The sequence below is a fragment of the Olea europaea genome, chromosome 1, assembly GCF_002742605.1.
Source record: "Olea europaea var. sylvestris chromosome 1, O_europaea_v1, whole genome shotgun sequence".
In the NCBI taxonomy this organism is placed as follows: Eukaryota; Viridiplantae; Streptophyta; class Magnoliopsida; order Lamiales; family Oleaceae; genus Olea; species Olea europaea.
The window spans coordinates 7768337-7782138 of NC_036237.1; the positions used below are offsets into that span (position 1 = coordinate 7768337).

General features: G+C 30.1%; 2 protein-coding genes across 3 annotated transcripts; one reads left to right on the forward strand and one right to left on the reverse strand.

The window, feature by feature from the left end:
- Positions 1–271: 271 nt before the first annotated feature.
- LOC111393105 (E3 ubiquitin ligase BIG BROTHER-like) lies at positions 272–6550 on the reverse strand. Its single transcript, XM_023018503.1, has 8 exons — positions 6434–6550; positions 5185–5388; positions 4443–4668; positions 3438–3475; positions 3291–3347; positions 2122–2246; positions 976–1084; positions 272–726 (listed from the first exon to the last, which is right to left on the reverse strand). Exons 2-8 carry the CDS (start codon positions 5326–5328, stop codon positions 688–690), a joined length of 738 nt encoding a protein of 245 aa, XP_022874271.1. The 5' UTR covers positions 5329–5388; positions 6434–6550; the 3' UTR covers positions 272–687.
- A 6612-nt stretch (positions 6551–13162) lies between these two features.
- LOC111410441 (stamen-specific protein FIL1-like) lies at positions 13163–13757 on the forward strand. 2 transcript variants are annotated; one of them, XM_023041152.1, is made up of 2 exons: positions 13163–13480; positions 13693–13757. In XM_023041152.1, exons 1-2 carry the CDS (start codon positions 13192–13194, stop codon positions 13698–13700), a joined length of 297 nt encoding a protein of 98 aa, XP_022896920.1. In that variant the 5' UTR covers positions 13163–13191; the 3' UTR covers positions 13701–13757. The 2 variants fall into 2 exon arrangements, with proteins under 2 accessions (XP_022896920.1, XP_022897535.1); XM_023041767.1 differs by having other exon boundaries at positions 13163–13477; positions 13693–13742.
- The last annotated feature ends 45 nt before the right edge of the window (positions 13758–13802 follow it).

The window sequence follows — 13802 nt, forward strand, 5'->3', positions numbered from 1 at the left end:
TTGTAGGATTAATTAAATCTTGCTGTAGAAAAATATAATAGCACAAATATTCTTCTACCCAAACTTGAAGAACACAGAGAGAGTGTATGAATATGGAAGAAAAAATGAATTTTCTTTATTGTGGAATGAAGTTAATGTAATTCATATGTTGTACTATTATTTCAATTTTATTTATTTATTTTTACTGTTTTTTTATTTATTTATTTTTGTGATGATCATCAAACACCTATTTATAGTCATGAAATATTACTACACGAGAAGGAGCCAAAAGGAAGTGAAAAACCGCTGAAATTTAAATTAAAACCATCCTCAACGACTAAATGTTTCTTTTATACCCTATGCGACCGCATAGGTCATGAAAAACCGGGGACTTTAGCCCCTGTTATGCACCATGCGGTCGCATGACATGTTGGCCTATGCGACCGCACGGTGCAATACTTTGGCTACTCAATTCTGTCTTCATTCCATACGCCGTTTATTGATCTCAAACAACATTTTTCATCAGTATCTGCATGATAAGACTACGGTTATACACTGCATTCTTCATGGCTTCAAGTAAGTCAAGAAGCTATATATATCCACAAGAACAAGTAGGAAATTACGACTATTTCCTTTTCACGGTAGAATTTGATAATTGGAAAACAAGTGAAATTTATAGCTGCATTCTGTCCAGCGAGGATTTGTGAATTACTCATCCCGTACCTCCTTTTGACACACGGGACACTTCTGAGAGACAGAGAGAGACATAGAGATAGAATTATACTTCAATGAAACGAAGTTGCTTTCAAAGTAAGTAACCATTTTTTACTTAAAAAGAGAAAGAAAATGGTAACTTATCCAGACATGTATGAAAACAATAAGTTATTTGTGGTAACTTTAATTTATTTTTAAGCTTAGCCAAACACAAGCAGCCTCTAAAGATGTAAATTAGAATGGATCATAATTCTTGAATGAAAAGACGTAAATAATGAGTACCTTACTGATTTTCAACCATCGAAGAATACATACTGAATGATAGATGTGTGTACAAGGCAAAGTGGTCAGTCGAGTCCCGTTTCTATATTTGGCAGAACAAATCACACACCTAAAATATAAAGATAAGAAGACAATAAATAAAAACATAATTTCCTTTTTCTGAGTGACGCAAGAGACATAATATCAGGAAGAGAAAAAGAAAATGATGATGCAAGAGAGATAAATCCTTGGATACTTGACAGTAACAGTGGCACTACAAATCATGTAAGAATTATGTTATTCCCAAAATGTAAATAAGAACAAGAAAGCAAATAACTTAAAGAAAAAGAAAGGTCACCAAAAAATATGACGAGTGGATTCTAATATGCCATGTATCCATCTTAATATTCACATTCTGCAACATTTATCTTATGCGCACTTTGTCCTCTATCAAGCTACACTCATTTCTGTAAAAATAGTTTATCAATATTCGTTCTTTGGAATTGTATTCTTAACTTCATTGTTATATTCTCTTCACATAAAAACCATGCAACACTCCTCCATTTGGTCTAATGACTCCAATCTATTCTAATACTATCCATTAAATCTTATTCAAGTCCTTTACTAATAACCAACCCTAAATACCAAAAACAACTACTTTGAGACAGCATAATCATCCATTGTGAATCCATTATTATTGACTAAAGAATAAACTATTTCGTCTTAGTTCTACTCAATCTAAAATTATATTCCAAAGTGCTCACCTGAAATTCTAATTTATGATTTATCCCTTCCTAGTCTTATCCATTAAAAGTATGTTGTAGGTGAATAACTCGTATAAAAGACCCCATCTTGACTAGGGTTAACCTAAATCCACCCATTCATGTCTTCTCGAAGACATAGCTTCTTACATATTCTAATGCTACTTGAGCATACACGTTAATAACACTAGCTCGACGACAGTATACTATTACTCCATCAGGTCAATATATGTATATCGTGTGATGTGCAATGATACACATGAACATTATACATGATATCACAGATCATAGGTCAGTTATTTATGAGTCCTAATAATGAATGTGTGTTTTAGTGATAGCACAAATATATTTTAATAGAACACGCAACATATTCAACAAACAGATATTTGGGGTCGTAGGTTCCTACTCTTCCTTTTCCCTTCTCTTTGAAAACAACCCAGTTTTGTATTTGAAACTTGGCAATCGTGAGATGAGGTCTTCTGAAAGTCCTTTGCTCTCATGTCCAACAGCTTCCCCTAGTGATTGCAGTTGCTAGCACAATGAAACAGGAGAGAATCAGATAGAACATAAAAGAATGCATATGCTAATAGCCTAAAAACAGACTAATGGGTATGATATGTACATTTGGAGCAGGAATGATACAGTAAAAATGAAAAGACAACAAAGAGGGATGTTTCTTTGCACGCAGTTTTCTCAGATATTTATTCCTTCCTCTTCTTCAGCTTTGTCTGGTGCGAGGGCTTTGGAGTGCATGAGCAGGGTGTAAAGGGTCCATTTTGGCCCACTTTTTTATAGATTTCCAAAGCTAACCGTTTTAAACAGTTTGAGAAAAATCCAAATCCAAACCTAAACCAAACCATTTAAAACAGTTCAAGATTTTCACAAATCTAGACCTAACAATTTGGTCCAATTTTACATTTTCTAGCAAATTTAAAGTTTTTTATCTTTGTTTTAAACTGTCCAATTTGATTTCAAGCCGCCGTTTAAATTTTGAAACCTAAACTAAACTGTTTTAGAGGGATTTGGTTTACTTCAAAACCATTTTGTAATGTTTATCAAAAGTTTCAAAAAAGAGATTTTGAGTAGATTTTTCCATTTGACGGTTTTTGTTTACTGCTCTAAGTGAGCTTCCTGAACTCTGTGCATGCTTGGTATGCAGATACAACTGGAGTATAATAAACAAGGCTATAACTTCTTTCCTTTCTTACTGCGATCTAATCCTCCCACCAATCATGCCACAAGTCACTTTGACATATTCTTGTGTATAGAGACAATAAATACATTGTGCTTCTGTTTCTATTAACAGCTTTTAATAAATTTTTCCAACGTACTTAAATATGCTGTGTAAATTGACTCAAATGACTAAATATATATGTTACTTCATAGTTTACAAGAAACTACATTGAATTGAATTGAAAGACAATACATTATAATTATTTCACACTCACAGTTTGAAGCATATATAACCACATCAATAAGTGGGAGAAATGAGAATGAATTCCATGAAGCAGAAATCATTAAAGCAAAGAATTTAGTTGAGCACAATTTTTTATGCCGATTATGCAGTCTACTCACCTCATAGGTCATATTATCCGTATCAATTTCATCATCTCTTATGTTCTGATTCACAGTCTGCATTTAAACAAAATAATAACTTAGCATGAGGTTTACCTCATGAAATGTAAGTACAAAGCATAAAGAATGACAAAGTAGCATCAGTACCCTGACAGGTGTTTCCCTAGGAGTCGATCCTCCGCTCTCTGTAGATCAGTATATAGGTCACTTCCAGCAGTATATAGTGAAAATGAGAAGAAATCCATATGGAAATGGGAATGATAAAATTTAATACATTTAAGTATATAATGTTGTATGCATATTGGTTTAACTATGCAAGCCTTCTTGTCTTTATACTCGCCTTCGTTAAACTTTAAGAAACATTAGTAAAAGAAAATCGATTATCTTCCTATTTACATCCTGATTCAACTTGGGATTTTCTAGACTGGTATCCTAGGCTAATTCTGCTTTTAACTGAATTTGAGTCTCTTCTGTATCACATTACTATCAAAACAGAATGCAGCAAAAGAACTTTTCTGGGGATGGGTTTGGTATTGTAGAACAGGGGAGGAAAGGAAATTGTGGATGAGAAACGTTTAATGCTGTTGGTAAAACGGGAATATAGGAGACAAAGAAAATGGGTATAATTCATTATCCATTCCATCCATTATTTTAAATCAACCCAGTATAAAACTTAATTCCTCTCATTTACCCTACTTCTTCTCACCAAACAAGAGAGAAAAAAATAAGATTCATTTCCCATGGTTATATAAATTTTCCATTTCATCCCTCCTGCAGAACAAAGGCTGATGTATTTATTTTTCACATTAATATTTTTGTGCATTTAGTTTTCATGTTAATTTGGCTCTACGACTCTTGACCTCTAGCCTTCAATAACATTCGACAGCCTAGGAGTGTTTGTTTTAATTTACAAACAATGAAAATGAATACAATCTAAAGCATCAGAGAAGCAAGAGAACCCACACTTATTTAGCAAATATAAGTCAATCTTGGAGAACAAAATGTGCAGAGAAGTTTCTTTTACAAAACAGAAAGACAACAAAAATTAGCACTTTGACCAATTAAAGAATTTCCATATTGCAGAATTTAGATGTATTGTCAAAATCAATTCCTGACTAGAATATAAGCAGAAAGACTATGGGAATTAATTACCAGCTGCAGTACCACTCTGCTCAGAAATATATAAATTGTCAAAATCATCTCCCAACTCCAAGGACCTAGCAAGGGCTTCATCAAGGGCCAACTGTGATTCAACACTTGTGCCATATGACGATTCACCAGCTTCTGTTGAAAACTCACTCCTGTTACTGGTTTGACCATAAGCAGAGGTGGTAATTTCGTTCTTTCCATTGGCTTGAATATACATGTATGCACTTTCCTGGGATTTAACAGAGAACTATCAATAAGTTACTTGACAATAAAGAAACAGAATACAGACTATCATGAAAGCATGTATTGATTTAGACCTAACAGCTTATCACAGGACAAATATTAAGTAAAACGGAATAATAAACACACAAGAGCAAGCACTCAGATTTATAATAGTTCACTCTCAATGTGAGAGCTATGTCTCTCATCGCAGCACACTTTTCACTGTAATGAAGAAGAATTACAATAGCGACCTCGCATCTCTCAACCTCTGTGTGTGTATAGCCCAATAGAACACCCAAAAAGTCAAAAGTCGTCTCGACGGCTCTCATGATGACTGTTTGGCTCTGTGTGTGCACGGTGCAGTTCAGCGCCAAACAGTCCATTGTTAATATATTTGTTTCCTCCATCTGTGCAGGAATTTTCTTCTGGCTCCACAATCCAACACTATCCTTAGCTAATTTGACAATCTCTAACACTACCCTTAGATAATCTTAAAAAGAAAGCAGCATAAATTCTGGAATACCTGTTGCAGAAGGACTTCTTCATCATCAAGATCGCCAAACTCGGGAAAGATCTCTTTCAAATTTTTAGCAATTTCATCTGGAATTGTACTACTCAAATAATGTTGAACCACCTCATTGTTACTCATTGTATATGTTTCAGACATCCTCACAAAAAAAAATGTATACAAATTCTCTTCTTTAATGCCCCCAAATTTCCTAATTTTCTGAATAAAAAAAGAAAAAGAGTTCAGAAGTAGCAGGTGAAAGACTTGACCATGAATCGAGTAGTTTAAGACTAGTAAATGCATATGATATTTCTAAGAAAAGATCACAAGATATTTTCATATTGTGTTTACATTATATGATGACATATACACACCCATGCAACGAACATGACATAATCTTGATTACAAATTATTATAATCGTTTACAATACTAAATTTTTATTATGATCCTTAACCTTTACGATAGCTGATGATAAGGGTAGGATTCGTTAAAATCAGAAAATTCATAAAATCTTTTAGGTAATCGTGAAGTTTATTAGGGGACTAATAATATCTCAAAATGAGAACTTTAGTTACCTATTAGGACATGAAAATCTTTTTAAAAATTTAATGACAGTGTCAACAATGAAAGAAAAATTATAAAAAGTATGCCTAACCTTGAAAACTAATTACCAAACAATTCACAGTTTTAGAATCTTACATTACAATTTCATTTGAAATGCAGGAAATTGTGTAGGAATTTACTATAGCATAAGTTGGAAATTATGAACATTGGCATTTTTTTAGTATCTCCGTCATTAGAGTGAGAAAGCAATATAATTATATAAAAGAAAACAGATATATATGCATGAATAAACTTATGTGAATGAATAATATTTAGAGCTGTTAATTTGACCAATCAAAGTCTTTGTTCAAGCTTAAATTATAATATAAAACATAACTTGTAAGGTCATTCTCATCAACTGATGTAGACACAAACAATATATTTCTGTTAAATTGAATACTTTTAGTAGAAGATTTCAATGAATTGAGCAGAAATTACAACTAAATACACCGGGAATGTCTCATCAAATGACCCATTATAGATAAATTTAACAAAACCAAGAACCCCACAAGTTAAATCATAAGAATTATTAATGCATCCAATAAAGATGAGAATTTCTTGTAGATATTATGTAGAGAAGAATCCATTATATTAACCCGAATTTAACCAGAAAACTTGAGCAACAATCTGAATTGCAGGAAAAGTAGAGATAGAAATTACCTTTCGATGAAGATGGTGAGAATGTGAGCTGGGTTTTGATTTTTCCTCCACCTCTTTCTCTCTCTGTAACTGCAAGTTTTTTAGTCTTAACTCAAATGAGAGTGCAGTGAAGCAGGAGGAAAATGCTATTTAAAGATTTTTTACACTTGATATATTTTTTATGAGGAAATTTCATCAAATGTCCATTTTTCCATTATTGCAAATCGTTGCAAAAATGTCCAATTTGAAAAAATTTAGACCAAAATATTCTTATTAACAATTTTTAATTCCACACTAAGACAAAAAATGGACATTTTTGCAAAATTTTTATTGACGAATAAAATTTTGATACATAACCTGTCATATTTATTTCAAAAGTATACATGTCAAATCACAATAAATGCTATATTTTTTGTTGACTCAAAAATGTCGAGAACGATATTTTCAAATGTCAAGAAATGTTATATTCAAAATAAAATGTCATTCTAGACAAATGAAACGTTCAAATGTCGAGAATGACATATGTAATGTCGAGAATGTCTCCGTGACACGGAGGCAAATGTCGAGAATGTCTCCGTGACACGGAGACGTGATTTTTTTATTTTTTTTTAAAGTATCATATTTTTTGTTTTCACGTTATTTTTTTAAAGTATTATATTTTCTTTTTTTTCGTCAAATTTATTTTAATGTAACTTTTCATGGAAGTCACTTCTCAAAATTCGTGACAAATTGATAAAAAAATCAAATGTCGAGAACGACATTTAAAATGTTGAAAATATCATTTCAAAATGTAACTTTTCATTAAGGGCATAATAGGCAAATTGACACTAAATTCAAATGAATAGACACTTTTCAACTCATACCCTTAAAATTGGACATTCTTGAAAATGCCTCATTTTTTATTTAGGGGTGTTTGATTACATTTATTTTTTTATGAAAAAAATTTATTTTTCATCCGAATTTTTACTTTGGGTGTTTAATTATTATTTTTTTCATTAAAAATATTTTTCAACTTTTGAAAATATGTTTAATTTTTCTTATTTTTAAAGAAAATATTTTCTTTGGAGAGGAGGTGATTTTTATTTTCTTCAAAACAAAGAAAGCATATTTCTTTTTAAATGCTATTTTTTATTCCAATCAATCACTCTCCTAGTGAATTAGAACACAGTAATTTTTCAGTATGTTAACTTTAATTTACAACTTACTAGTTTAATACTTAAAATTAGTCTCCCAATATTTTATCGTTTGATAATATTGTAGTTACCATGTGAGTTATGAGATTTTTAAAATAGCAAGGCTATTTCATTATTTTTTTTTTCGTTTAAGAATAAATAAGTTAAGTATTTAAAAAACTTTAATATAGGTAAGGACCAATTGATTTGTGTTTCAGTTTTCAATTTATTTTCAGATTTTTCTTGCTTTTTAAGGAAAATAAATTTCTTTGGTTTTGGTGGGAATTGGGTTTTCCATCTTTTTGTTTTGTTTTTTTTTTTGAGCAATGGAAACAAATTTTATCCCTTTAATTCACAATTTTCATGAAAAATAAAGTCAAACCAACGTCAAAAGTTCCAAAATTTCAATATTTTTCAAATAAAAAATTGTACCAATCAAACACATTTAATTGATAATTGTTAGTAAAATAAATTCTGGGCAATTCAATTCCATGAAATTCGTTTGCTTTCCTCCCAAATTTCATTATTGCAATCAAACGGACTCTAAGGGTCCGTTTGACTGTAAAAATGGAATTAAATTGAATTGAAAACAAATTTCAGGGAGTTGAATTGCCTAGAAATTGTTTTCCTGTAAAATGTAAATTATTGTGTTTGATTGGTATAATTTTTCACGTGAAAATTTTTGAAATAAAAGTATTTTTTGGTATTTGTTTGGTTCTATTTTACATGAAAATTGTCAATTAAAGTGATAGATTTTACTGGTATTGGAGATAAAACTTGTTTTCATTGTCCAAAAAAAAATTCAAGAAAATCATTTATCTTTTGATATTCGTTTGGTTTTATTTTACATGAAAATTGTCAATTAAAGAGAAATATTTTTTTTTTTTACAATAATTCTTAGAATTTGTTAACTTTACCAATAAAAAAAGCGAAAAAAATATATATATGCTACAGTAACCGGGAAAACCAATTTCCCTAAAAACTAAGAAAATTTCAAAATTCAAGAAAAGCAAGAATTGAATTCCATGGAAAAATATATCCATCAAACACCGTAAAAGTTGGAAAATGTTGTTGAAATTCCATTTTCCATGAAAAATTTGGATGTATCAAACACACCCTAAATGACTTTGGTGTAGGTTTGAACTTTGAAGCAATGTCGACGTACCCAACGTATGATCTAATTCATTATATTTCAGTATTCACTATAAAGATAGGTAATTTGTCTCTCTATTTTGGGTTTGTTGTCAACCTCTGTTTATGAAAAGGCAACTTCTATTCAACATATTAGTGAAAAGAAGAGTAAGAATAACAAATTATGGTTTATTCTCGATGAATTTAAGTTGTTTTGATTCGTTCATTTCTAAAAAATGTGGCATAGGTAATGATAATTTCGTCGTTGATGCCCTTATTTTCATTGGTAATGGCAATTGCTGATGAAAAATTTTCATTGGTGAAGTCGCCTCGATAATTTACTAACAAAATAATAACATTATTTTCCAACAGCTACAGCCAACGAAATGTTTCCATTAGTAATTAGTAAGAAACTTCGATAGGTGTTTATATTAATATATATTTTACTATGAATTAATATTATTTTTAGAATACGAAAACTAACAATAAGGTACATAAACTGCAAATAAATTTATTCCATTCCATAATTTCAAGGTTCAAAACTACGTGAAGTCAAACAAAATTATAACAATTCAGATTTTCATCAAAGAAGAATAACTAGACAGCACATGATGATTCCACCCCCAATAGAATTTTTAAATATATTTTTTAATTTTTTTGTAAGCCCCTGTTTAATGCTCATTAAAAAGAGTTTATTTGAGAAAAATGAGTTTTGAAATAGTAATTTTTTAAAGAATGTGTGATTAAAAAGTAGGCAGAATTGAGTTTATATGCAAAATATTTTATCGTGAAAATGTACGGTTAAAAAAAAAAAAGGAAAAGAAAAATGTTATGAAGAATGGCAGAGAAATAGGGGATAAATTAGAAAATGATTATTACGTTCACAAAGAAGTCTTATGTAGTACCAAATCTTGAAATGAAGAAAAACATAATGCAAACACATAAATTTATGGAAATGGGATACAAATGAACCACATACGTAAACGGCATATAGATAATTTACGAAACCAAGCCTTCTCTATCTATTGTAGTGTTCAACGTTCACACGTTCAACATAGTAATATTGTGTATGCATACTTGATTAAAGAAACATGTTTTTTGATTAATAAATCTATTAAAAACTACTCTCTCCGTCCCAATTATATAAGTTTGTTTCGTTTTTCACACGAATTAAGAAATTTTCTTTAATGTAATTGAAAAATTAATTTTTGTCAAGATCTTTCATAATTTACCCCTATTTAATTTTCAGTATGTAGTAATAAATTATTATTGGAATTAGTAAAGAATTTGAATGATTTAATTCGAAGAAGAAATGAAAGTTGTTCCATGTTTTCAAGAAGTGAGAAATGTATGTATTTCAAGAAGTTGACATATTAAGTGAGGAAAATTAAATAATGGTATATCGGTAAAGGAACAAAACAAGATATTCTAAAATAGAAAACATGCCTATATATTTGGGACAAGAGAAAAAGGAAATTCATTTTATATAATTGGGATGGAGGGAGTATGAGATTGTACAAGTGTCACACCAATTGGATTGCTCAAATTATTGTTGCATGCTAAGGCAATTTGGTAAAAAAAAATTTTGAAATTGTGAATTTTTGGAGAATGTGTGGTTAAAAAGTAGGAAATTTTTTTATGTTTGCATGTAATATTATTTTATTAAGAGAATGAGTTTAGAGAAAAATGTATTATTGAAAAATGAGGTTCAAACAAGGGCTAAGATTGTGACGACTCAAACTCTGTGCTCAAACCATCAACTTACATACTGTCCACATTAGAAAAGCATAAGTTTGACATTTTTCAATTAACGTATTTTTATTTACAAGCTAGGCCTTGTTTGAGCCTCATTTTTCCATTAAAATGTATTTTTGAACAGTGATTTGACATCATTTTAATTATACATTCTTCAATAAATGATATTACATGTAAATTCAAAATTTTTCCTTATTTTTATACCATACATTCTCCATTATAATACTATTGCAAAATACATTTTTTGAAAAAAAAAAAAAAAGAAAAAAGAAAAAGAAAAAGGAGGGCTCAAACAATCCCTTAATTTTGAACAAAATATGTGAGTTTACAAAGATAATGTTGGAAGAGAATTTGAGAACGAGCAAAATTCATGGATTTCGTGTATTGAGAAAATGGTCAAAAAGATACTAAATCGATTTTGAATGATTTTTAAACCCCCAAAAATTAGTGCCCAAAAATGTCACAAGCATTGATTTTTCCAACCTCTCTCATGAACAGTACCATACAAAAAGGGTCAAATCAGTCGGGAAAAAACTACCCAGCGGGCTTTCATGTGCTTTCATATTACGAGCATTTTGGTACAATATTTTATTGTGGAGTCTACTAGTTTTTAAACGAAATCAATATGACCATTTATAGAATTGCCACTTATGAATACAAAAGGTTTACTTTTTTCTATGCAGTTCATAATAAAAATCAAGTTTTTAAAATGCATAATGCTTGATAATGCTGTTTGATCGAGCATCAAGCATTATAAGAATATTCGTGCCTATGCAAAGTATATACGTAATGATGTTTTTCCAAATTTTAACAATATTTTACATATTCTAAAAGAATAAAAAAAATAAAATAATGCATTATTAACTTAGTACATATTCTTCAAATTTTTAAAAAATAAAATAAAAATATATTGCTCAAAATCTTAAATATTGCAATTACTTGAACTTTATACATATTCTTCAAATTTTTAATGAAAACATATTGCTCAAAATCGTAAATACCACAGTTAATTAGCAATCAATTTCTATAATTAGTTTAGACACGAATATCAACTTAAAAAATCTTAAATATTGTCTAACTGTTTATGGGATTCTAATTCAAACTCCTCTTCATGCAAGTCATCTTCTGTAATCGATGTAAGGTCATCTTCATCGAGCTCTTTATTTCAACTCGAAATTGTTAATTCTTGTAGAAAGTAGGATATCATTATTAACTTTCCTCATCATCACGGCCATCAACAATCAAGTTGTTCATCAACAATCAAGTTGTTCATTACTAGCATCACGTACAAGTAAAACTAGAGAAAAGATCGAGGAAGAAGGAGGCTCGGGCTGGATGTAGATAGTTTGCAATTCTATGAAAAAAATGTTTTGATTTTTGATTTTTTAAAACTTCAATACCCTACAAACTACTGTATATAATTCATGGATTTGGATGATTTAGGTTGATTTGATGTTTGTTGGGTTCAATTCACCTTTTTAAGTTATAAAAATGGGTTGGACTTTGTAGGGCTAATCTTGATACAATTTTTAACAAAAATGCATGGACATTTTGACATTTAAGCTTGCATATGTGGTCAACGTTATGGGTTAATCGCATTATCACGTGCATACTCTATATACGAGACGTTTCGATCGAGCATATGCAAGTATATGCTAAGCAAAAACACTAATAAAAACATGGTTAAGTATTTTTAAAAAATTAAATTATTTGTTTCCCATTTTTGTAAGAATGAAAATAAGAAATATGGTCGTTAGTGTCCCACACAAGAGATAAAAATTTAAATTTGATAACTTGATGTAATGGATAACGGTTATATTTCTCATTTTAATGAGGAAAGAATGGAAAACAAACGCGCAATTTTAGTAAACTTTTAATTAATATGCTATAAAAGTTTAAATATGCGTTTGATTGGCATGAAAAATATTTTTTATTTTAAAAAATAAAATGTTTTCTTTGTTTTAAGGAAAACAAAAACTACTCCCCCGCCCCAAAGAAAACGTTTTCCTTGAAAGCAAGGAAAATGAGGCATATTTTTAAATGTTGAAAAATATTTTTCACAAAACAAATGACAATCAACACTGCAAAATTTGGAATTCAAGTGAAAAAAAGACCATTTTTTATGAAAATTTTTTCCGTAAATATTTTATTTCCTAATGTATCTAGATTAATTTTCTCTTTAATAATAGGATATTTCGATACTAGCAACAAAATGACTTTTTAAGTATGATATGACATTATTATCGCTCGGACTTTTAACTTTTGTTTACGAATTTAAGAATGACATCATTATTACTAGATTAAAAGCTATATAAAGATGACAAGAATATATTACGTTCTTTTTTTATAGGAATTAAAATTAGATTTTTAATAGATTTTGATAAAAAAATTTAAAATTTGTGGCTGAAAATTATAGATCCTATTAAATATGTGATTAAAATTAATTGTTGACTTTGATTTAAATTAAAATCTATATTTTAATCCCATCAAACAAGAGTTACATAGAGACAGAGTATAAAAAATAACAAATGTTAACATTTTATCGATTTATTTCAAACTCAAGTGCAAAGAAAACATTTTTCGTGTAACAAAAACACAAATCTTATGAGCCAAATTTCAATTTGGTTAGTCATGCAAATGTTTACAACTTTTTACCTACAAATAAGAGTGGAAATCCCTAAAACACAACAATCCCTAACTAAAACACCAAAAATTCTTATTATGGCAGCAATAACATCTGTATCTTCAAGCCCCAAATGGCTAGTTTTGATGTTCATGGCATTAGTTTTTCAGAACCAAATGGCTCAATCTCAGACACAAACTTGTTCAAATTCACTTGCAAATCTGAATGTGTGTGCACAATTTGTGGTGCCTGGTGCAGCCAACACCAGCCCTAGCCCCGACTGCTGCACAGCATTACAGGGCCTGGAACATGACTGCATTTGCAATACTCTCCGTATTGCGGCTCGTCTTCCTGCACTGTGCAACCTCCCTCCTCTCTCTTGTGGTGGTTAATTCGTTCTCTCTCCCTCTTGCTATTATATCACGTTGTACTCGATAATATAACAAAAATTATATTAACTTTTCTTCTGATTTACGATTGTATATACTGTTTAATTCGCTCTATCAAACGTGCCATATAATGTGTAATATCTATTTTACATTATTTGATTAAAATGGCATTTATTTATTGATTTATAATTTGACTATTTCTTTGTGCAGCAAACTGAGTAGCATTTGCTGAGGACTGCAGAATAATGTCAAAGATGTCCAACCCCCCCCCCCCCCCCCCCCCCCCCCAAAAAAAAAAAAAAAAAAAAAAAAAAAAAAAA